The sequence below is a fragment of the Dromiciops gliroides genome, chromosome X (genome assembly GCF_019393635.1).
Source record: "Dromiciops gliroides isolate mDroGli1 chromosome X, mDroGli1.pri, whole genome shotgun sequence".
NCBI lineage: Eukaryota > Metazoa > Chordata > Mammalia > Microbiotheria > Microbiotheriidae > Dromiciops > Dromiciops gliroides.
In genome coordinates, this window is record NC_057867.1 from 732009 (window position 1) to 756076 (window position 24068).

Sequence of the window (24068 nt, forward strand, 5' to 3'; positions counted from 1 at the left end):
CACTTGCCAGCTGTGTGACCCTGGGCAAGTCATTTAACCCTCATTGCCCCGCAAAAAAAAAAAAAAAAAAGCCCTCTTCTGCTTCCAAACCAATTGGAATCGTAGTTCCCAGCCGCCACCTCCGCTCCGCCCCGCCAACCCCGGACTGAAAGAGAAGGAAGGTGGGAAGGCAGAGGTGGTGGTGGGGGGACCGCAGGAGTGCCCGGGGCAAGGATGGGGGGGCCGGAACCGGAGGGGGTAACGAGAGGGGGTTTTCAAGGGGCGGGGTGGGCCCCCTCTCCCCCAAAGTGAGGGTGATTCTGCAGGCGCGGAGCGGACCCAATCAGCGACCTTCTTCCGGGTCGTCCTCCCTTCTGCGCCTAGGCGTCGGGCCGGGTGGGGCGTGGTCAGGTTCGGGCGAATCAGCGGCGGCCCCCGCGCCATTTCTCATCCCATTGGTCTTCGCGACTTCCTTGGGCGGAAGGGGGGAGGCCACAGGAAGGGATCGTGGTCTTTCCTTCTCCCGCCCTGTGTCTGGACCAATCAGCCGCGGGCGCTCAGCCACGCCCCTTCCCTTTGGTTGCACGGGTCCAGAGCGCTGGCGGCCAGCAGAACGATGGCGGCTGCGCGAGGTTTCCGTAGCTTGCAGGTACCCCGGGTTGCCTCGTGCGTCCCGGGCTGGTTGGTCGAGGGGAGGGGCAGGGGAAGGGCTGAGGAGGGCACCCCTCCTCGATTAAGAATCTCCGGGCCCGATCTATTTGGGGGCGTGTGGTTTACGGCCCTGCCGCTGCGCCGTTGACCTTGTCACCTGGTGACCTTGCTTAGCCTCAGTTTTCCCTCTATGAGCTGGGAAATTTTTGCGGTTCTGTGTGATCAGAGCATTTCTGGACCCAGTGACTCGGATCGGACGGAGCTGCCACCTCCTTCTCCTCCCCCTCTCCCTTTCCAGCCAGGGTTGGGTGGGTGGGGGCAACGACCCCCACCCCACCCCAAGCGTTGAAGTGCCCTGGAAACCTCCCTCTCCCCGCCCCCAGGCAGAAGCCCCGAGAGGAGCGGGGGTCTTACTGAGTACTTTCTGCAGGGCATGGTTGGCGTGGTGACAGGCGGGGCGTCAGGGCTGGGCCAGGCCACGATCAGAAGACTGGTTAAGCAAGGGGCCCAGGCTGTCATCGTGGATTTGCCGAAATCATCAGGCGAAGCGCTGGCCGCGGAGCTGGGGTCTTCCTGTGCCTTTGCCCCCACCGATGTATGTCTGCATCAGCTCCCTGACTCGGGGTGGGGAGGGGGGCAGGGGACCTCGTTTCTAAAATGGACGCGGGGAAGCTAGGTGGCACAATGGATAGAGCACCGGCCCTGGATTCAGGAGGACCCGAGTTCAAATCCGGCCTCAGACACTTGGCACTTACTAGCCGTGTGACCCTGGGCTTAACCCTTACTGCTCCGCAAAAAAAAAAAAAAAAGACACGCTTGCCCCCAAAATAAAGAAGAGCCAGCTAGTTGGCCACCCCTGGCTTAGTCCAGCGTCCTGAAGGCCTGTTCTGCCCTGGGCAGCTAGCTGATGCCTCCCCTCCCTCTTCTCCCTGTCCAGGTAACCTCAGAAGCAGATATACAGGGGGCCCTGACCTTGGCCAGGGAGAAGTTCGGCCGGGTGGACCTTGCCGTTAATTGTGCTGGCATAGCTCTGGCCTCTAAGACTTACAACTTCAAGCAGGATCAGGTGCACTCCCTGGAGGCTTTCCAGAAGGTGATCCAGGTTCGTGTGAGCTGGCCCCAGGGAAGGGAGCCAGGTTCTGAGCCCTGTCCTCGGGATCCCAACCCTCTACCCCCTCACCCATCCCTGCTCAGCCTCCTGGGACCCACAGATCCAGCCAAGCTCCTCCTTTGACAGGCTTCAAACCCGGGTCCTCTGAGCCCCAAAATACCACACTGAATTCTTTGCCCCCCTAGGTAAACCTAATTGGCACCTTCAACATGATCCGCCTTGCTGCTGTGGAGATGGGGAAGAATGAGCCAGATGAGGACGGGCAACGGGGCGTTATCATCAACACAGCCAGTGTGGCTGCCTTTGAGGGCCAGGTATGCCAGCCACTGCCACTTGCATCTCCAGCATGAGCAGCGTGGGGGCCCAGGCCTCACTGGTCACAGCTGCCTCACTTTCACACCTTGTTCCCAGGTTGGACAAATTGCATATTCTGCATCCAAGGGGGCCATTGTAGCGATGACCCTGCCTGCAGCCCGGGACCTGGCCCCCTTGGGGATCCGGGTGGTCACCATTGCTCCAGGTAAGGGCTCTAGTATCTCCCCAAGTCTAAACTTGTCTCAGAGAACTGAGAAATGGAATGTACCCTAAAGAGATCATCCAACAATCAGGGCAAGGGAGGGACTTGGCCAAAGCCAGAACACATGGGAGAAGTCCTAGCTGGACCTCATCCATGGGTATACAGTGGGCTATCCCACTTGCCTGGGAGGACTGCAGCTAGGTGGTGCAGTGGATGGAGAGCTGGGCCCCAATTCAAATGCAGCCTCATACAGCTCTAAGCTGGGTGACCCTGGGCAAGCTGCTGAGCCTCTGTCTGCCTCTGCTTCTTCAGGATTATTTTAAGGATCAAATGAGGTTCTATTTGTAAAGCACTTAGCACATATTAGGCACATTAGGCTGTTCTTATTTTCCAGGTCTGTTTGAGACACCCCTCTTGTTGGGACTCCCCGAAAAGGTCCGCTCCTTCCTCGCCCGCCAAGTGCCCTTTCCTAGCCGTCTGGGTGATCCAGCAGAATATGCCCACCTTGTGCAGGCTGTGGTGGAAAACCCCCTGCTCAATGGTGAAGTGATCCGTCTAGATGGAGGTATCCGCATGCAGCCCTGATGCTGGAGGCCTAGGCTTTGGGCACCTGCCCTGGTCTCCCTCTGGTAACAAGGGCACCAGGGCCTCTGCCTTCTATGCCTTAACCTCTGGTGCCTAATAAAGGTGGTTTCTCTGGGCTCTGTGGGCCAGCAGGGCTGAGGAGGAGCATGTGCTAGTGACACCGTGTGGATCCCTAAAGTCACTTTATTTCCCCACAGAAGCTCAGCTCCCTTGCCCCCCAGGGTTAGGTCTCCCAACTCAGCGGCTACTGGTGCTGAACTGGAGGTAGAAGTGGGCTGTGGGCTCGTTGGTGTACACCACTTTGTCCAGGTAGTCCTTCCTGAAAGGCAAAGCTGGCGTCAGCTCCAGCCCCCACCCCCTCCCCGCCGCCCACCCCCCCACTCACTGTGCCCGCTGCTCCTGGGCCAGCTGCTTGTTGTAGGCATCCATGTCACGCCGCAGCTTCTGTGTTCGGACCTGCTGCTCATATTCTAGCTGGCAAGCGGCCCGAGCGGCCAACTTCTCCTGGAAGACCCACTCAGCTTCCAGGCGCTGCTCAGCCTGCCGCCGGTGTTGGGCCTCGAGGCGCTGAGCCGCCTGCTCCTTCTGGATGGCGGCTATTTGCTCGGGACTCATGCCCTTCCAGTGCTCCAGGCTCACCTTATGAGAGGCCAAGGGGTTCGAGGAGACCGAAGGGTTCTCAGTCAGCATGTCGCTGGTCAGGTGATTGTAGATTTCAGTGAGGTTGTCGTCCTGCTCCCTCTGCCGGGCTAGGCGTCGCTGCTCTTCCACCTCCAAGGCCTGGGGAGGAGGGGGTTGAGGGGGAAGGGAGGCGGCTCAGGCTTACGGTTTGCTCTAACCATGGCCCCAAGGGAGACAGTGAGACCCCCAGAGTGACCTAGGTAGGACCGCAGTCCCAGAACGAGCATCCTTAGCCAAACCCTCAAAGCCCCTAGACTGAGGCCCCTGTGCAGGATCGGAGGTGGAATCCTGCTGTGCAGGGGCTGCCCTTCTGCCAACCCTGAGTGGCACCAGGCTGGCGCGGGAGGAAGAGAAGCCAGGCTATGCTCCCAAACTGGCAGGGGTGGGGAGGGAAGAGCATGGCACCTGAGCCCTGTTGTAATTGGCCATGGTCACATCCATAGCCTTACGGCAGGCAGCTTCTAAATCCTCCAGGTGAGCAGCTCGTAGGTCCATCTCTATCCTCTTCTTGTCATCCAGGATTTCTGCGGGGAGGGAGGGGTCTGCTAGTCCCACTTGGGGACGGGGCAGCTGAGCGACAGACAGATAGTGGCAGGGCCCTGGTTGTAGCACCAAGGGCACCACAAAACCTAGAAGACCTTGTAGAAAAGGACTGAGCTCCCTGTCAGTGGGGGGCTCCTACTGAAGACTAGATGACAAGCATATGCTCGGTATTTACAGGGGCTGTGGCCTAGACTTCTGGCTCAGAGACCATGTGAGCTATGGCTGGAGGCGGGAAGAATCAAAGGCCCTGTCTTCACATTTGATGATCAGATCATCAAGAAGCAGGAAAGCAGAGCTCAGACCAAGGGAGAATTGGAACTCAGTTTACCAAGGAGTTCAAAGTCGTGGCCCAGTGGAGCCTCAGACACATGACACTTACTAACTGTGTGACCCTGGGCAAGTCACTTAACCCTCATTGCCCAGCCAAAAAAAAAAAACAGAAAAAAGAAAGTCTAGGGAGTTGGGCTGAGGGTTAGTGGTGAAGCAATTAGGCTAGGTTCAGCAGCTAGTAAGTCATGGAGCCTGGATTTTAACCCGGGTCTTATTAGTTCCAGGTGCCACACTACTCACTTGCCTGGCTTGAGTGCCAAACAGTTTCTGCTCTTAAGGCCCTTCTATTGGACAAGTGAGCAGGGCAGAGGGCTCAGGCTTCCTAGAGGAAAGAGCATCTGGGCTGAGCCTCAAAGCCAGCCAGGAATTCAGAGGCATAATTGAGGAGGGCTGCCTGCCAGGCTTACGCAAAGGCATGTAGATGGGATGCGGAATCAAGCCCCCAACAAGCAGTGGTTATGTACTTACTTAGAGCTGGGAATAGAAATGTGCACGAGACAGGCCCTGCTCCCAAGCACCTTCAATTCTGCTTACAGAGAAGGGAAGAGAACAATTTGGGGGGTGAGGCACTCAAATTGGGGTAGTCCAGAAAGGCCTTTTGGAGGATGTAGCACTGGAGTTGAGCCTTGAAGAGATACAGGGCTTCAAAGAGTTGAGGGTACAGTGTGCGCAAAGACACAGGGGTGGGAAATGGCATCCTAAATTCAGCTAAAGGGAAGTGGACTGCCTGTATTGGAAGGTTCAATTCCACAAGTAGTGAAGAGGAGTCAAGGAAGTTATATGAGAGCCAGACTGATGGTCTTTGAATGCCAGGTGGAATGGGAGTTGGGGTTTCATCCCAAGGGCAATAGAGAGCCACTCAGAGTTCTTGAGTGGAGAGTGACATGGTCAGATCTATGTTTAGGATTCATATCGAATAATCCTGGGGGGGGGGATTTATTGCTTCGATTTGTTTTGCTTTCAATTTTGTGACTCTGATTAGAATGTTGTAATCAAAAAGAAAAACGATTTGAATTCACTTGGGGGAGGGTAGCTTGGAGAGGCTGAAAGCAACCAGGAGGCCATTTGCAATAGTGCAGGCAAGAGGTGGGCAGGGTGGTGGAAACCAGGGGACGGCCTTGGGATTTAAAAAAAAAATCACTGACTCAATGAAACCCAGAAAGAAGCGGCCCTGTCGTTGTGACTGAAAGGGCGAAAGGGGTGGGTGGGATCATGATATCTGCCTTTCAGTGAGTTTGAGGCATCTGTGGGACATCAAGATGAACACTTGACAGGGCCTTGGGAGACACAGGAAGGAAACAAGCCAATTAGCAAGCACCTGGTATGCACCACGGAGTCAGACAACCCTGGGAGGGAGGAAGGTGGTGTTATTCTACATTTTTCCAGCTGAGGAAATTGAGGCAGACAGATGAATTGACTTGCCCAGGGTCTCACAGCCATGTGTCTGCGGCTGGATTTGAGCACTGGGCCTACTGATTGCAGGTGCTGTGGTGCCTCCTAGATGCCACATGGGTTCAGTTGAGCTTAAGGATGGCCAAGGAAGCTGAGGCCCAAAGTAGCTCATAACTGTGGCCTACTCTGTGTCTTCCCTAAGTAATTCTGGTGACCTTGGGCAAGTTACCTTGCAGCCTCAGTTTGCCTTTCTACCAAATGGGTGTGATGCTAACTGTTGTTCTAACCTTCCAAAGGGCCAGTGAGTGGATGGCAGGTTTGGCACTGGATTGGGGGCAGGGCCTGGCTCCACAGGGTGACATGGGCAGAGCTGGTGCCCCCATTGCCCCTTCAATCGGATGGCCACGGTGCCCTACTGTGGCACTCACCTGAATACCTCTCATCCTTCCTAGCCTGGCGGTGCTCCTCCCGCTGACGGCTCAATTCCCAGCGAGACTGTTCCCGTAGGAGGCGCTGACGACTAGACTGGCCCACGTCTTCCCCGTCAAAGTGCTGCATGCTGGAGGGTCCATAGCAGGTGTCCAGGTTGCCTGCTTGGGCCAGCTTCTCCTTCTGCAGTCTCTCTGGGTCATACAGGTCGAAGTCTTGGCGATCCTGGGGCCGCTGCTCCCGATCTCGAAAGGCCTGGATCTGCTGAGATGCCTGCCGGGCACGCTGCACCTCCTCTCTCTCCAGCAGCTGGGCCACGAGGTCACACTGGACCCGGCTAGCATCTGCAAGGAGAGGGCTGCAGGTGGTCAGGGGCCCCAGGGCAGACCCTCCCTTTGCAGCTCTTTCGGGCTCTTACCAAAGGCTGCCTCGCGAGCCTTCTCCGCATCTGCCCGCCATCTCTGCTCTTGCACCTGGCTCCTCAGAGCTTCCACATCCACCTGCCACAGATCATGGGGTGATCCCACCCCACAACGTGCGTCACTATTGAATTCCCTGCTGCAACTTGGATGGGCCCTGTCCCACCCTCCCCTTGCTAGGCTGGGTTCCTTCCCTCCAGGGAGCTTTGGGCCTTGGACGGAAGGGGAGAAAGGGGCAAAGAATCACTGGAAATTGGAAGCCCAGCTTCTGGTCTGAGCTCCTCTACCACCTCACCATGGAACATCGGCCAAGCCCCACTCTCTAAGCCTCAGTTTCCATCTCTCTAAAGTAAGGGGATCGAATTAGGTGCCAAACTGCTCCTGGGGGAAAGCACTCCTGGGCCTGTCACTAGTCCTTGGACCGATCCTAGGCCTGGCCCTATTTCTATTCCTAGTCCTGGACCTGGGCCTGGTCTTGGTTCTTCCTCACAGAGATGGGTCCAGTTCTGCTGTCTTAGGGAAGCTCACCCCAATGACTCGGTTCCGAACATTAAAGATTCGGCTCTGCCTCTGTTTCTCCCGGTTCCTTCGGGCTTCGATGGCCACGGCCTGCTTCTCCTCCGGTTGGATGTCTACCTTATACATCCTAACTTGAGACTGAAAGATACAAGGAGCACTTAGGGGGACTCTTTTGCTGCTCAACTAGCACATTCTTAAGATTCTGGCTGCAAAGATTGCTACTGGCGATCAGAGGAGCTGCAAGATCTTCTAGTCAATTCAACAGTAAACACCTACTATGTGCTAGGCACAGATTAAACAGCCTCTGCCTTTTAGGAACTGGAATTCTCTTGGGGCCACAACTTTTACACTGGAAAGGAAATACCAAGGTGTTTCCAGAGGGAGAGAATGCTAAGAAAAGGGAATGAGGAGAAACACCTGGAGATTCTCTCCAGTGGATCAGCCTTAAGCTGGTTTGACCCTAGTTGGTGGCATGTGGTCTCTGTTACAATGGTACTCCTGTATCCTCAGGGCTAGGCCCAGTGCCCTAGGCTTCCTATAGACTGTGGCCCCTAAGCTGTGCTTTGAAGGAATGGAGAGGTTAGAACAAAGGCAGGGTTTGGGACTTGTTGGGTTTGTGATGCCTGTGGTCACCAATGACTTGGGGGAAGTTGGGAGTGCAGGACTGAGCCCCAAAGCCAGAGGAAGACAGACACGTAGACAGAGTGAGCAGTGGGCCCTGGATAGGGGCTTGGGTCCCCCCCTCCATGTGGACTTGGAGAAACACCACCCCGCGTTGTGATCATGGGGGAAAAGAAGGAATGAGCCCAGGTAACAGGGTGCCCAGGGGGGCAGCTAGGTGGCGCAGTGGATAGAGCACTGGCCCTGAATTCAGGAGTACCTGAGTTCAAATTTGGCCTCAGACACTTAACACTTAATAGCTGTGTGACCCTGGGCAAGTCACTTAACCTCAATTGCCTCACAAAAAAACAAAAAACAGGGTGCCCAGGGTGGGCAGCAGTAAGCTGAGACTGAGAAAATGCCCCTGAATTTAGTGGGCTAACCTCGGACAGGACAGGGCAGGTTTATTTGAGTGGTGAGGTTGGAAGCTAGATTGCACTGGGGGAGTCGAGAATAGAGAATACTCTGGCCTCTGTATTTGCTCCATTACACCTTCTAAGGCTCCGTTTAGGAGCCAATTTCTCAGTAAATCTGGCTGAACTTTCCCAATCTTCTAAAAACACTCAATCCAATGTCAATTTTACAGAGAAGGTGAGAGGGATGGCACTAAAATAAGTCAGGAAGCAAGAGAGTTGGGACTGTGACCCAGCTCCTGCCTCCAAACCCAGTGCTCTCGCCTGCCTTGCATTTGGAGCCAAAGGACTTCGCTTCCAATCCTGCCTAGGTCTTTGACTGCTTCTGGGGTGTTGGGCAAGTCATTCAACCTCTTTAGCCCTCAAAGTGAGTTGAATTCAGTGCCCCTCACAAGTTCCTTTCGTTCCTAGGTTTAGCATCCTGTGATCTGCTTGAAAATGTCACCATGACGAACGGCAAGTTTGTATGGAATGGAGAATTTGGGGGGGAAAGGCACCTAGTTGTAAACTGGCCCCCAGGTAACCTGTCACCCCGTGGGGGAGGGACACAACTTGCTTCTCGTGTCTTGGGCGCCCCGCCCCCTCCGCCCATCCGGCCTCGGAAGCCCTTGCCAGTCTACACTTTCCCTCTTTCTCGGGGCCGCCTCCTTGCCCCTCATAGGCCCCAAGCTAGCTCCCCTTATTCCTCCTTTCCCCGTGTGCTCGCCCCTAGACCGTTCATCTGCCCACCCCACCAACGCTCTCACCTCCTGGGCTCGCGCCGACGCCAAGATGGGGCTTCTCCCACAGCTGGTGAACAGAGACAAAGCGTCTCTCCGCTGCCATGGCAACGAGCTGGGGCAGACGGCGCGTGCGTGCGCTCCGGCTGGACCTCGGAAGGGAGTCCCTTCTCCGCCCCGCCCCTCCTGCCTGGCCCCGCCTCCACGAGGAAGAAGTTCTTTCGGGTCCGCTAAGGCCCCTCCCTCAACTCGGGCGATCCAGAGGCCGCTTCTGAAGTTGGACCGCTGTGTCTACCTTCTGATCCTCGGGAGGAGGGCAGCAGGACCATCTCCGTCCCGCCCCTTCTGGCCCGCCAGTCTAGCGCATGCGCGCCAAGAAGGCAAAGAGCGGGTTGAATTGGTACATAGAGAGGTCCCTGGCTTCGTCCTTTTAGGTTGCGCACGCGCAGGAGGAGAGCTAGTCCTGAAGTCTGGGTGTTCGGGAGGCTCGCCTGTGCCTTAACTTCCCTAGTGCGCACGCGCGCGGCTCCTCTCGCGCTGCTTCGTTCGCACTCGCGATATGGGGCCCGTTTTTGCGCGGGCTTTGCCGTCTCCGTCCCCCCCGCTGCCGTGGGCTCTCCGAAACTGCTCCAAGTCAAAAACTCCAAGGCCTGCGAGGGTCGGCAGATCATTGGGCCCTTCCAGGGGCTCGCCGTCATGACCGGACCCAACGGCTCAGGTAGGGCATGGCACGAGACAGCACCCTTCCCCTCCCCACGGGGCCGCATATGGTCTGGCCTTTCCCCCACCCCCGAGGACCTGGCCTAGGTGGTACGGCCCGGCCGGCCGGAAGCCGCGGGAGGGGCTCCGCCCCCTGGCGACGTCCCCGCCTCCCCGCGGGAGTCCTGCGCTTGCTCAGGCTGACTGACGCGGGGAGGACGAGGACGACGCCGGCGGCGGCGCGGGGAGGAGGGAGGAGGGAGGAGGGAGGACTCGGAGCCGACCTCGAGGCCCTAAAGGAGGCAGTTCTGGATCCGTGGAGGATGACGCTGTGGGAGCCCAGTTAGGGGGCCTTGGGAGGTGCCCCATAGACGGGGCAGCGAAGGGGGGAGAGCCAAGGCCGACTCCAGCCTTGGGGGAGGGGACGACGCGGGAACACGGTCGGGACACTTGGCTTTTGTCAAGGCAATTACTCGTGCCCTAGCACGCAGGGGGAGGGAAGGGGGGCGGGGCAGCTCTCACCCGGAGTCAGTGGGCTTGGGGTTGGCATGTACTCTGCACTCTCAGGGCTCTGACCACCAGCCCGGATCCCCCTTTTCCCTCCAGAAGTTCAGCAGGGACTTGCCTAAGGTCACATGCTGAGTTGTTGGCCGTTTGGGTAGGGATCCTCCTCTTCGTCCTCCTCCCCTCCCCATTTATTTCCTTCCTCCATTTGGTTTACTCTTGGGCCAGCTCCCTGACTGAGTGGTTGGTCCCCAATAAGGCCACCTTGGAAAGGGGGCGGGGCTGGGAAGGAGCTCATCGGCTAGCTTGGTCACCCTCTACAACCTTCCCAACAAATCATTAGATGGTTTCTCCTGCAAGACAGATTCCATCCCACCCACTCCCCCACCCCCCCTTGAATTGTTTGGGACTTTGGCCTGACCGTAATCCTCGGTGGGGAAGGCTGAGGAAGACACCCAGTGCAACTGTCAGCCAAAGAATAGCGAGCACTACACAGCGGCCAGGCTGGAGTGTGACAACAGTGTGAGTCACTTGGGGCCAGTGACCTACACAAACTGTCCCCAGAGATCGAAAGAGGAGGCGATGTGGGCCTATGTGACAGGCGTCTTCAGCTGAGGAAGGAAGGATGACAACCATGATAATTAGGACAACAGTGAGATGGAGCACCTCCAAGACCCAGCAGATGAATGTGGACAAGGTGAAAGCTGAGCCAAAAGAGAAGATGATGAAGTCAGAGGAGAAGAGAGGAGATCCAAGGCTGGCCTGCCCTGGCTGGAGAGAGAGCCCAGAGAGGGGAGAGGAACACCTTAGGCCTCAGAATTGGATGGTTCCAAGTCAGTTGCCCATGTCTCTGAGCCTCTTTATTTCTCTGTAAAAGCAGGTGAATGAACTAAGTAATGTCTAAAGGTCCCTTCTATCTCGTGTTCTCTCTTTGTGTATCTGTCTCTTTAGAACACGTGTGTGCACGTGCCCACACACACTCTCTCATATACACCCCAGCACTTGAGAAATTAACCCTAAATACGTGCCATATGGACAGTGTGCTGTGTGTAGGCTAGATACTAAGAATTTGGGGAACTTAGAGGAGGAAGAAGTAACTGTGGGTTGTAGGTTTTGGGTGGTAGGATGGAGAAATACCTTGAAGTTGGGGCTAGAGGGCTATCGAGGATTGGGCAAAGCAGAGAGGCTGGGTGCCTCCTCCCCCCAGATGCCCTACTTGTACCTTTGAAGTGCTGAAGACAGCGAGAAATGGCCTAAGCCAGCTGGCTGGCTTCATGGCCTTCTGCTACCCTGGTAAGGAGGCCAAGTGCCTGGGACCAGTGGGAATCTCCCAGCAGACATGAAACTGCCCCGTGGCAGCCTGGAGTTTGAGAACAGGCTGAAAGAGGAGCAGGAGTGGTTTCCCATGTGGGAACTGGCATCCAAGGACAAGAATGAGATGGAGAGGTCAAGAGGTGGGGGGGGTGGGGCCAGACTGGCTGTGAATCCCTCCTTGCTCTGTATCAGGAGGAGCTCGTTGGGGAGACCTTGGCCCAGCTGGCAGGAAGAGGGCCAGGTTGGGTTGAGGGCCACCTCCCAGAGGTGATAGCTAGAAATAGAGCAGAAGCACAGTGACTGCCACAACCAGAGGGCCCACAGTAGGGGGGTAAGCATTGGTAGGGCACCTACTAGGTGCCATGCACTGGGCTAAGTGCTTTAAAATAAGATCTCATTTGATCCTCATAATAACCCTGGGAGGTGGGTGCTATCATTCTGATCCTCCCATTACAGCTGAGGGAACTGAGGCAAACAGGTGAAGTGACTTGCCCAGGGTCCAAGCCCAGTGTTTTGTGCACTGTGGTGCCCCCTAGGTGCTTCATTGGCCAAGAAGAGGCAAGGCTGACTGGTCCCCAAGGACAGAAACTTCCTGGGCTGGGCCTACAATACAGAGGGTTCCTCCTGCTGTTGGAGAAGAGATGTTCACAGACCTTCTGAGGTCCCATATTGGACTCTTGAATGTCAAGAAGTGCTTGGTGAGGCCCCTTCTTTCCTTATCTAGAAATTTCACACAAGATTCTCCCTTGGCCCCCTTCCGCTAGCCATGCCATCTGTGTCTCAAAGGACTCTTCCCAGTTCTTCATTCTCCATTTAGGAGGTGGAGCTTGTGCTACTGCTTTCTCCTGCCTCTTCACATTTTAGCATCCTTGAGATTGATTACTCCCTGAAGGGGAGGGCCCCTGGCCTGGGAGGCAACTTCCTGCACACCTACTTAGGTCAGAATAGGGCTGTGTTTCCCCATTCCCCTGTCTCATCCCTCCGTCATGACCAGGCTATGAACCTAGGAGCTCTTTTGAGGAAGCAGCCACTGCCTTATGTGTCTAGGCCTTATGTGTCCAGGCCAGGGTTTGGCCCAGCCTAGCTGCCTTGGTGGCACCAGAGAGGTCAGGGCTCAGCTTGCAGGACACTTGAGCCATAGCAGAAGTTGAGCAGATTGTGGCCCTGACACAGAGAGCATTTGTGCCAAGTTCTTGGAAACCTCAGATGGGGAGAGGAGCACAGGGTACTGTCTCCAGTGTCATTGGAAGAGGGGTAAGCCTGGTTCTTCTAGCCCCAGACCTTCTGGAAAGGGCTTCAGCTGGGTTGGCCTTGTGAATTGGAGGCTTCTTCCTCTTGGCTTTTGCTCCCCCATATCTTTAGCCCTGTCCCCAGAGCTGGCCAAAAGGACAGATCAGAAAGGCGCTCCCATCGACAGCCCGAGGAGACGACAGGGGCCTCCAGAGTGAGAATCATTTCCAGAGCCAGGGGGGGGGGGGCGGCAAGAAAGAGGTCACTGGCTTCATTTTGCTTTTAGGTTTTTTTTTTTCTCCTCCAGCAAGGGGGCTGTGTTATCAAGGTGCTGATGTTGGGCCTCACCAGATCCCCAGAGGCCAAGCCCAACAAGTAGTAGTGCATCCTGGCTTACCTCCAACCCCTTTGTGTGAACAGCAGAGCCGCAGAAAACAGACCCGGAGCCTGGAAAGGGGGACCGGGCCCTCAGAGTTCTAGACCAGGGCTGCTTCTTTGTGAGTGGGACATCTGGGTCTTATGCCTGTGGCCACCTCAAGGGTTGTCTGTACCATGAAATAAAGTTGGAAATCTTTCTTTTAGATGGAATCCAATGCCAGTTTCATTCCTAGCTGTCCAAAAATGAGAGGCAGTGGGTAGCTCCCCCTATCTAACCCTGACGTTTCCAAGGAGAGGGCCTGATGACTACTTGTAAGAAAGACAAATGCCCATACAGATAGGGCTTGGACTCACTCTTCGAGCTCCCTTCGTTGATCAGGGAGATTCTTGGATGATGAGAGGTAGGGTGTCCTAGGCCCAAGTCTGCACTGAGCTGCCTGGCCTTGGCCTCCTGAGCCCAGGGCTCTTCAGGGACCTGAGAAGGAGGAGGGAGGTGGGAAGACCTAGGTGCCTGTAACACTGGCTCATCAGCCTGGAGCAGCATAGATCTAGGAAGCTGGTTGGGGCCCGAAGGGCACTTAGACCCTCCTGGGAAGAAGGTTTTTGCTGAGTCTCCGCCTAGCCTTCCCAGCTTTCTCTAAACCACTGTCCTTTTGTGCTTGCCATTGCCCAGTCCTCACCTAGAGAACCAAGAGACCTCAAATGTTTTTCATTGTGGATTTGAAGTTGGAAGACCCAGAACTGGGACCCAGACCAGAGCAGGGCTAGGGTTGTGCTAGATTGAGATTTAAGGTCCCTGTGCTTCTGGGTACAGCAAGTCAGGTAGGCCTGAGGCCTCCTCTGACATGTGGAGAGGTTTAGGGGACAGGCCTGGGGCTTTAGGGAATGATGTACAGGGCCTTCCTGTCTGGCACCTGTAGGGTTAAAACTCCCTCTTTGCCAAGTTCTTGGGAACCCATTGTCATGGGAACCAGTTTGGCAGCATAGCCAGTGTTGAGCTGAGGTGGGGGTTGGAGGGCCTGCTTGGCAGGCTGGCGGGCAGGCAGTGGGTGGCTTTGGGTTTCTTCTCTAGAAACCACAGAGCCTGTGAGCTGAAGCTTTTTTCTGCCCTGCCCAGCCCTGGCTGAGCCAGGTACCAGGCCTCAGTCACAGCCTCAGTAAGGTTGGTAGTCCTCAGACGGAATCTTGGAACAGATGGGCTGACCAAGAAAGGGCCTTGGAAGCCCTCTAGTCTGTGACCCCTTTGTTTCACTGAGCTTGGGGAAGGGACTTGACCAAGGTCACCCAGCAGTGGCTGAGCTCTTTCCTGGGGATTTTCTGCCTGTAGTTTGTTCACTGCCTTTGGGGCCTTCGAGAAACAGACTGTAGGCCTTCCTGTTTCTCCTCAGCCTGCCTGCCAAGCAGCAGCCTGGGCCTTGTTGGCCTTCACAGCGCCATCCTGGGTTGATCCTGTGTGACCTTTCTTGCTCTGAGTTGAAGTCACGCACCCATCTCCTTGGAACCCACCCACAAGGCAGCAGCACTGCTGCCTCCCCCCACCAGCCGGCCATGTGGGTAGGCAGGCAGGCGGGCGGGCTAGGATGCCAGGAGGGAGGCTGCTACATGTACACCAGGTTTGGGGGGAGGAGGAGGAGGGAGGCAGTAAGGAAGAAATGCTGGGCAGCCTCATGCCTAGAGTATCCCTGGCTTTGGGAGTGGAGAATGCTGCTCAGCAGTTTGTACCTGGCCCCTTCTCAAGCTGCACTGTCCTTTAACCCCTGCTCCTCATTTCCTTTTGTTCCCATATCCCAGAAAGTGACACTCCTTGGACCTGGCAAATTGCCCTGCCCTCTTTTCTCTTAGTGTCCCCCAAGCACCACCAGCCCCTAGCTAGAGTTCAGGTCAGTCTGTGCTGGAGAGGACCTCAGAGGTCACATCCAACCCTCTCATGGGACAGATGAGAAACTGAGGCCTTGAGAGAGATTAAGAGACTTATCCAAGGTCACACAGCTAGGAAGAGGTGGAATTTGAGCTCTGGTGACCATGGGCCCCTGAGCTGAGAAGGCCAGCAGGCAGATCTGTGCCTCTGATTCCAAGGAAGCAGGGAAAAGATGGGGTGCCATTGGCTTTCCTTTCTGTTTGAGGTCCTCCAGAGGGGGAGGGAGAGGAGTAAGCACTGATTTAACCCCTACTGCTGCTGGGCACTGGTACTGTGCTAAAGATCTTCACAACCACCACTGGACCCTTATTTTAGAGTTGAGGAAACAGGCAGGCAGAGGGTGACATGACTTGCCTGAGGTCACGCAGTAAGTGTATAAGGCTGGATTTGCACTCACCTTCCTGACCCCAAGCCTGGCACCCGTGCTAGAACAGAATGGAAATGTAACTGAAGATTTGATGACTTGGGAAGACTCTGGGCAAACGTTACTTCAGCATCTACGCTGTGACAGGTGTGGGGATACCAAGAAAACCGGGAAATAGACTGTGGCCTCCAAGAGCTTCCTTCTGGATGTGCCCATCCCCAGAGGGACAAAACCCTCTGACCAATGTGATACTCATCTAGCCTGCACCTACTGTGTGCTACCAAGACCACCAAGTTGGAGAAAAGGCTTCCTGTGGGAAGCAGCACCTTAGCTGAGTCCTGAAGAAGGCTAGTGGTTGGCTAGGGGGGAAGGCAGATGCAAAGACATGACTAGTCAATAAACCAGGCTACATAGGTCATGGAGGTCATGAAGAGGAGGTCTTGCATTTGGCCCTAGGAATGCCCGAGAGTCACCTGAAGCTTCTGGAGCAGGGAAATGGCCTTGGGAAGATGATTTGGGCAGCTGTGTGGAGACTGAATTGCCCAGGAGACAATGAAAGTCTGGACTAGGCCCTGTGCGTGGAGAGGAGGGTTGTGAGAAGGGTAGAACTTGGCAGTGGATTAAATGGAGAGGGGAGGTGATGACAGAGGCAGAAGAACTGTGTAGGGATGACTGGGGTCCCCAATTCACATACAAATAGTGAGGTGAGGGGGGAAAGATCACGAATTCTGGATTGGACACATCAGGTTGGAGATGTCCAGCAGGAAGTTGAGGATGTCAAAGCTGGAAGTCAAGAAGAAACTGAGGGCTGCTTCAGACGGCCAGAGAAAGTGCCCAGGACAGAGCTTTGGGGTGCCCACGGTGAAAGGGCAGGAGGTCCATGAAGCTCCAAGTGAAGGAGGAGAGCCAGGACAGAGGGGAGAGTGAGTGTCCAGCAGGTGAGATGTCCTGGAGTATGAGAAGGCTCCCCAACAGTTCTAGCGCTTCCCACACACTCTTCCTTGATACACCCCACAGTAACCCTAGGAGGTAGATGCTGTTCTGTTATAGCTGAGGAAACTGAGTCTGTGAGAGGGCGACAGCTGAGAAAAGGCTATTAAGAAGAGATCATTCATAACCTCGGAGAGATCAGTTTCAGTTGAGTGATGAGGTCGGAATTAGCCAGATTGTGAGGGGTTGAGAAGTGAGTGGGAGGTGAGAAAGTGGAGGCACCAAGTGGAGACAGCTTTTTCTAGGAGTTTGGCTGAGAAAGGAGGAAACTGAAGTTGGGGTAGGGGGTGGGGGCGATGCAAAGGTGCAAGCTTCTAGAAGAGATGGGATTAAGGGCACAAGTCAAATGACTGACCTTGGTGAGAAGAGCCTGGAGCAGAAGAGAGAGATATGGGGCATGACATCAAGGGTCCGGACTTCTGTCTGTAGTGAATGCTGTGAAGTGGTTTCCCATCTTTGAATCTAGACTGTTCAAAGTTGTGATTGTGTCACATTGGGCCCAATGGCATTTCAATGATGCCACCACACGATAACTCTTTTGCACTTATTGAGACCATGGACAGACTCTATGAGGAGAGAATGTGGGTGGTGAGGGTAACTCAGGCTTGGGGTCCGGGACCAGAGGGCAGGAGATTCAAAGGTAGCAAGGCCATGAAGAGAGGAGAGAGGCCAGAGCAGGAAGAGTAGGGAGTGGTGGAGGAACTGCAGGCTTCAGTGAGGAGAAATCAGGTCAGTAGGAACGAGGCAGAGGGCGGGATGGAAGGGGAAAAGGTTCGGATTTGAAAGGAGCAATTTGGGGGTCTTGAGTGGAAAGGAGAGGACAGGTGCAGGACATATGATGAAAGTTCCGGTTAGGGAGGTGGCCGAACTGAGCGTGACCCTAAGATTGACAACAGGGCCGACTGGAAGGGCTATCAACAGAAATAGGGAAACCCAGAGGAAGGGCGAGTTTGGAAGAGAATGAACCCCAGTTCCTATGTCCCACAGGCAGTTAGTTGGCGAAGAGGCAGGGCGGGTCATGGAGGGACAGAGAGATCTACAAGTGAAGGGAGGGAGGGAAATGGGGGCTTGGCATGAGCTGAGGGAGAGTCAGTCAGAGGCTGGGCCTCTCACTCTCCTCTGGCTTGGGACTCACTAAAGGGAAAAGGTTGGGGAGAGATCCTCCTCTCCTATAGACCCTTCATCTGCCTCAGCACGAATTACTGGGGAGCTGTTGGCCTGGAGGGCTCCCCGGGTCTGCCCTATTGGGGGTTTCCCCATCCAAGACTTCAGTGAGCACTGGGGTTGAGGGCTAGCCTGCTGCTCCCTGCCCTGGGAGCTGCCTCCCTGGATTTCTTCCTGCTGGACTTCCCCCCCTTCCCAGGGATTTCAGGGGATTCCAGTGCTGTCCGAACCTTTGAAGGGGAGAGGGAAGTGGAGTAAAAAGTTGGGGCCAGAGCTGGGAAGGAGCACATGGGTTCTGGGCAGTGTGGTGAGCTGAGGGAGGTGAGAGAGATGAGGTGAAATGGAGGATGGCTCTGTCCTTGCTCTCTGAACAGAAGAAGAACAGGCAGGGCTTGGAGCTAGGTCTCTTCTTCAAGAATAGGAGTTGGGCCTTGGAGAGGACGAAAGAACTTGGGCCCAGGGAGCTGAGCCTAGAGAGGGGACTAGAGTGGGGTGAAGGAGGGAGGGAGGTGAAGAAGCTGTCCGGAGGCCAGCTTGTATGTTGCTCATGGGTGGATCCTGTCTCTTTCGATCTCTGTAGCAGTCAGTCTGTCTGTCTGTCCCTCTCTCCTCTCTTTCTTGCTCTGTGGTTCCAGAAGAACGTGGGAGTTTGAAAATCAGGCCCTTTGGTCTTTAGCTCTGCCCCCTCTCGGGTTGCACCAGGCAGCCATGTGGTATGGTGGTGGAGCTGGTATTCAGGGACATCTTTGGACACGGCCGGCATCAGGAGCCTGCCTCCACCCCCACCGGGGCCCTCAAGAGAGCCCGTTAATTAGCTTCGTCGGACATCCAGATTAAACACCGATCTCTCCCTCCCTCCAGAGGGACTGATGCTTTGACTCAGCGTCTCTGCTGCCAACTCCTCTGGGGAAACTGAGACCTATTTCCCACCCCTTCCACTGCTTTGGAACTTCTTGCAATTTCTCCAAGACACTCATTGTCCAGCAAGACTGAATCTGCCCCGGTCTCCACGTCTCTTCAGTCCCCTTGGCCTCTCTGACTGAAGGGCAGGGCCATAGGCTCCAGGGCCTCTAAGGACAGGGCTCACCAGTCTTCTCCCCATCAAGCCCCTGACTTATCTTCTCCCCTCCCACTGCCCCTTTCAGCTTTCTTTTCTGTTGTCTTCCTTCCTCCATTAGTCTGTAAGTCTGTTGAGGGCAGGGATTGTCTTTGTTTTGATTTGTATTACCGGTATCCCCAGCGCTTGTCACAGTGCCTGGCACACAGTCGGTGCTTAATAAATGTTTCTTGACCGACTCATTGGCCAGACGTCCTTTTGTCTGCTCCTTCATCTCTCTCCACCCAGCACTCGGGAGACTGGAAGGGCCCACCTAGCTTGCTTTCCTGGGCTGAGCAAAGGCCGGGTCGGGGACGGGGGCTGCTCGGAGCCTGCCCCCATCCTCAGCTGTCCAGCATCCCAAGACCCGGCCTGGCTGCCGAGCGAGCGAGGAGGCCGGAGGAATAGGACGGGAGCTGATCCAGGCTTCCCGAGGGTCGCGGGAGCCCCTGCCTCAGCCTTCCCTCCGCTCCAGTCCTGCTGTCTAAAACTTGGGGAGGGATGCGCGCCACTCAGCCCGAGGGGGAAGAGACGGGAAGAGGACTGAAGGGAGAAGGGAGAGTGAAGAGGAGGAGGAGCAAGGGATCGGGAAAGAAGGGGAGATGGCGAGGGAAGAACGGGAGAGAAGGCCACAGAGAAGGGGCCGGGCCAGCAGTGGGCGGGCCCGGGGAGCGAGCGCAGCCACACCCGGCCGGGCCCCGGGGTGCTGCGCCCTGCGCGCTGCGCCCTGCGCCCTGCGCCCTGCGCTCTGGCCAGGCCCGAGGGAGGGAGGAGCGCAAGGAGGCGGAGCTAGCCGAGGGCAGCCGGGGAGGCGGGCCCAGGGGCGGGCTCGAGGGCGGGCGCTGTCCCGGCCGGGGCGGGCCCAGGGGCGGGCTTGGTCTGGGCACTGCGCAGTGACTCCGCAGCGGTGCCGGAGCCGGAGCCCGAGCCCCAGCCCCAGCCCCAGCCCCAGCCCCAGCCCCAGCCCGAGCTGGGAGCCGGAGCCCAGGCCAGCTCCGCGGGGCCGATCGCTCGCTCGCTCCTCCTTCCCTCCACCCGGTCCGGCTGTCGGCCTCCTCCCCCTCTCGCCACAATCCTCTGCCTCCCCCCTTCCTCCTCCTCCTCCTCCTCCTCCTCCTCCTGTCGGCCCCCCTCCCCAGGCCTGTAGCCCCCGTGCGCGCCCGCGGCCCCCGGCGGCCCCCTCCCCCCGGGCCGGCACCAGCGCCAGCGCCGGGACCCGGGGGGGGAGGACAGAGAGGCGGCGGAGGAGGAGGACGGAGAGGAGGAGGCGGCGGCGGCCGAGGCAGCTGCCTCTGGGGGCTGTGGCCCGAGGCCCCGGGCGCCCGCAGCGGGGCCCCCATGGACGAGTCGGGGGGCGGCGCGGGGGGGGCCGCCGGGGAGAGCCCCAGCCGCGCCGTGGAATACCTGCTGGAGCTCAATAACATCATTGAAGGGCAGCAGCAGCTGCTGGAAACGCAGCGGAGGCGCATCGAGGAGCTGGAGGGCCAAGTGGACCGGCTGAGCCGGGAGAACCGAGACCTGCGCGCCGGCGCTGCGGCCGCGGCCGGAGCGGGGCCCCTGCAGGCCCGGGAGAGCCCCTACCAGAACCTGCGAGACACCCAACGCCTTCACCTGCGCCGCGAGCCTCGGCCGGGCCACCCGCACCGGGCGCCGCCGCCGCCGCCCATCGCCGGCAAGGCGCCCTACGCCGCCCGGGGGGAGCACCACCACCACCGAGGGGAGCACCAGAGGGACGGGCCTTTCGGCGGCGCCCCCTGCCACCTGCACCACGAACGCGTGGTCCGGGACTGCCCCGGGAGCCGCCACCACCCCTGCGAGGAGCCCTCTCCATACCCAGGAGGGGGAGGCGGAGGGCCCCGGGGGGAGCAGCCTCCCCCGCCGCAGCAGCCGCAGCAGCAGCAGCAGCCCCCCCAGGCGCCGCCGCCGCAGCCCCCCCAGGCGCCGCAGCAGCAGCCGCCCCCCCAAGCGCCGCCGCAGCCGCCGCCGCCGCAGCAGCCCCCGCAGCCGCCCCGGGGTCAGATGAGCCGAGGGGCCTCCCGGAGTTCCAGTCCGGGGGCGGGTGGGGGCCACAGCACCAGCGGAAGCACGAGCCCAGCCACGACCCTTCGGAGAAAGTAAGGCAGGCTAGCGGAGCCGGGGCTGGGGCTGGGGCAGGGGCTCCGGAGTGGGGCTCCGGAGTGGGGCTCCGGAGTGGGGCTCCGGAGTGGGGCTCCGGAGTGGGGCTCCGGAGTGGGGCTCCGGAGTGGGGCTCCGGAGTGGGGCTCCGGAGTGGGGCTCCGGAGTGGGGCTCCGGAGTGGGGCTCCGGAGTGGGGCTCCGGAGGGGTGCGCGCGCGTGTGCGCACACGTGGGAACTCTCCCCAACCCGCCCCATCCAGCCCAGGACCTGGTTGACATAGAGGCATGCGTGTGTGCGTGTGTCCCCCAAATTGGCGGGGGGGGCTTCTGTTCGGTGGTGTTCACTCTGCCTCTGAGGGGCTTGGCTGCCCTGCCGGGGGGGGGGGGGGGACGCCTGCCCTGGATCCAGCCCTGGTGAGGAGGACTCGACCTGTGCCCTGGCCCCCGTCCCTTTCCAGTTATCTGTGAAGCCCAGCTGGCCTCCAGCCCCTTCTTTTCCAGCTGGGGCTGCTTTTGGCCTCTGTTTTCCTGAAGTCAGGGAGCCTGCTGCTCACTACCTGTGTGCCTTTTGACAAGTTCCTTTCCCTGAGGCTCAGTGTCCATCCCTATAAGATGAGGGCATTGGACTTCATGACATCTGAGGTCCCTCCGGTTCTAAATCTCGCAGTGTGTGACCCTAAGAGGGAGGCGGCATCGGCTCTGAGCCCCATGGCCTTCTTCCTGTACCACCCCCTGGAAGCACGAAAGGAGAGGTGGGCAGAGGCTGGCCATGCCCACCCCCTCCTCTCTGGTGCTCAAAGCCCTCTCCTCCCTGGGGGCCAAGGCTTCGGTCCTCCTTATTCCTAAGAGATTAGGAGCCAATTTCCTCCTTTGCTGGGAGTGGGGAGCTATGGCCATAGTCCCTCCAGGGCCTTCTCCATCTTGCTTGGCAGCAACCAAAGGTAGGATGCGTTTGGGGTATCTTTTGGCCCCCTAAACTCAGCCCCCAGACTCTCTGGGCTGTTTTTGAGAGAATAGAAGGAAGGTTATGGCAGCTGAGCTCACATAGGTGCTTAGAGATTACTACCCAGGACAGGTATGTCTTGGTGGAAAGGCAGGGGATGGGTCCATGTGTTGCTGGGAGGGAAGTGGCTTGTACCAGCACAAGCTAAAATAAAGGGGTGGGGGGTGCTTTTCTAGAGCTTCCCAAAGAAGCTGGTGTCCTAGCTCCCTCTAGCTCTGGCTTTCACTGGCCCTTTGAGCTCAAGTGAGCTTCTTTGTTTGACCTGTCTGGGGCCTTTTAATCATCTGACCCTGGAGTGCTTTCTTGGTCTTCTCCCACTCAACCACTGTAGCCTTGCCTGGCCTGTGTGTGTGTGTGTGTGTGTGTGTGTGTGTGTGTGTGTGTGTGTGTGTGTGTGTGTGTGTGTCTCCTTGTGTCCTCAGAGCAGGCTTGGGGGGGTCGGGGAAGCCTTCTGCCAGGGGGAAATTTACCTGCTATTACAAGCTAGCCTAAGAGACTAGACAGCCACCCCTCAAGTGGCAGCTCTGGGGCTTACACAGCAATAGGGCCCCCAGTTCTGTCCGGAAACAAGAGGGGAATAGTTCCACTGTTCTCTGTACTGGTCAAACTGTAGCTTGAGGACTACATCTAATATTTAGAGGAATCCACTTTTGTTTTCTTTTGAATTCTCTAGGTTTTATTCAAAATGCATGCTGATTTTGACTGCATATTCATTTCCTAATAATTCTCCCCACCTTCTCTTAGAAAAGGAAAACAAAGTGTCCATTAACAGGGTCATTGTGAATCCTCCTGGTTCTTTGTGCCTCATCACGTCATCCAAGTCTTTCTCTCCTTTCTTGTTGATGTTGTTGACTATTGCATAGTCCTGTGCAATTCTGACTGGGTTCCTGGATATGTTAACCATAGAAATACTAGTTAGATGATGATGGCGGTGGTGATGATATGATCTCTTCCTGGTTACTCAGTTCATACAAGTCTTCCAAGCCTTTCTCAGAACTCCTCCTATCATTGTTTCTTGTGGCACAATAACATTCGATTACATTCACATGCTACACTTTTGTACAACCATTCCCCAGTCACCACAAAAAGAGCTACAACAAATATTTGGGTACATATAGGGCTTTTTCTTTCTGGCTTTGGCCTCCTTGGGATAAATGCCTAGCAGTGAGACTGCTAGGATAAAAGGCAAGAACAGTTTAGTCACTTTTCTAGGGAAGCTAGTATTAGAAAGTATGACCAGAAACCAGATCTTGGGAAGCTGTGGAGTGAGCTGGGAACACTTTTCCCAGAGAAGAGAGAGTTTCATCTTCTGTCAAAGGAAGTTGATGGTATCTGAGGGCCCTCTAGAACCCCATGATCCTCAGATTTGGGGGTTGGGTTAATCACTTCCTTTCAAATACCTGGACCCATAGACCACCTATGGAAAAGAGAGGAGTAGTTGTGGGTGTCGTATGGGGTGGTCCTACTGCACTGTCTCTAAGGAACAGGCTCAGAATTAGGGCTAGGGATGGTTTGGGTTATGAGTCTGCTGGAGACAAAACATCCAAAGAAAACATTGCAAGGAGGCGTCTGTGTCCCTCTGCAGGGTCGAGCTGAGGACTGTTGGACAGCTGCTGAGGAGCCTGTAACATAGTAGACACTTAATAAATATTCACTGAACAAGTGATGGACGTACTGATCCATAAGATGGGTGGCGGAGCCATCGGTTGAGCCCAACCCCGTGGATGCCAAGTTTAGGGCTCTTCCCACTCCTTGGATGCCCACTGGGCATCAGCGTTTGAGCAAAAGCATTCCGGGATGTGCTGTCTGGCATGGAGGAGGATGCGTGACCTTGGGCTCCTCCCTTTCCCTCTTTGCTCTTTTGTTTCCCCATCTGTAAAGTGAGTGTGTGTGTGTGTGTGGGGGGAGTTACACCAGATGGGATGATCCTTGATCAATCCCCCCCCATTCCAGTAGTGTGTGTGGGGGGAAATCAGACCATATCAGTGATAGTCATGGCAATTTGAGAAGGCCCTCAGAGGTTATTGTAGCCACCCTCCCACATTGGGTGTAAGGGCATCTTGGAGGAAGAAACTGAAACCTGGAGAGGGGCAGGTAATGACTTGTCCAAGGGAGCCCCAGTACCCAGCAGTCATTGCCCTTCTCCTTGCACTCCTTGTGTGGCCAGGGGAGCTCCCTTCCTCTTGAATCTCTGGGGCATTGAGCAGCCCCAGGGGAAGTGCAGGGTTTCTCCTCCCTTCTTGGTCCCTCCATCCCTGACCAGGGGAAGGGGCTGAGCTGTCATGTTCTCCCTGCACACTGGTCTTGGACTCTAGGTCCTTTACAGGAGGAGATGGAGCGTGAC

At 56.7% G+C, this 24068-nt stretch overlaps 3 protein-coding genes across 9 annotated transcripts in view; 2 read left to right on the forward strand and 1 right to left on the reverse strand.

Moving 5' to 3' along the window:
* The first annotated feature begins 475 nt into the window (after positions 1-475).
* On the forward strand, positions 476-11376 carry HSD17B10 (hydroxysteroid 17-beta dehydrogenase 10). Of its 5 annotated transcripts, XR_006353830.1 has the most exons (9): positions 476-628; positions 1061-1225; positions 1568-1732; positions 1927-2055; positions 2153-2261; positions 2653-2823; positions 8641-8685; positions 8942-9666; positions 10254-11376. XR_006353830.1 is itself a non-coding variant. In XM_043973761.1 (8 exons), the coding sequence occupies exons 1-8, from the start codon at positions 596-598 to the stop codon at positions 9180-9182; spliced, it is 1044 nt and encodes a 347-aa protein (XP_043829696.1). In that variant the 5' UTR covers positions 476-595; the 3' UTR covers positions 9183-9295. The 5 variants fall into 5 exon arrangements, 4 of the variants coding, with proteins under 4 accessions (XP_043829696.1, XP_043829697.1, XP_043829699.1 ...); XM_043973761.1 differs by lacking the exon at positions 10254-11376 and having other exon boundaries at positions 8641-8748; positions 9019-9295; XM_043973762.1 differs by lacking the exon at positions 10254-11376 and having other exon boundaries at positions 9019-9294.
* RIBC1 (RIB43A domain with coiled-coils 1) lies at positions 3021-9114 on the reverse strand. Of its 3 annotated transcripts, XM_043973766.1 has the most exons (7): positions 8976-9114; positions 7166-7294; positions 6637-6718; positions 6218-6562; positions 3930-4048; positions 3229-3623; positions 3021-3162 (listed from the first exon to the last, which is right to left on the reverse strand). In XM_043973766.1, the coding sequence occupies exons 2-7, from the start codon at positions 7280-7282 to the stop codon at positions 3081-3083; spliced, it is 1140 nt and encodes a 379-aa protein (XP_043829701.1). In that variant the 5' UTR covers positions 7283-7294; positions 8976-9114; the 3' UTR covers positions 3021-3080. The 3 variants fall into 3 exon arrangements, with proteins under 3 accessions (XP_043829701.1, XP_043829704.1, XP_043829702.1); XM_043973767.1 differs by lacking the exons at positions 3021-3162; positions 3229-3623 and adding an exon at positions 4866-4923 and having other exon boundaries at positions 3895-4048; XM_043973769.1 differs by lacking the exons at positions 3021-3162; positions 3930-4048 and having other exon boundaries at positions 3415-3623.
* Positions 11377-19790: 8414 nt separating the features above from the next.
* IQSEC2 (IQ motif and Sec7 domain ArfGEF 2) overlaps positions 19791-24068 on the forward strand; it is a 37539-nt gene continuing 33261 nt past the window's right edge. Inside the window, 1 exon segment of the mRNA XM_043973708.1 lies at positions 19791-20719. Coding sequence (XP_043829643.1) covers positions 19944-20719 — 776 coding nt within the window. The 5' untranslated portion in view covers positions 19791-19943.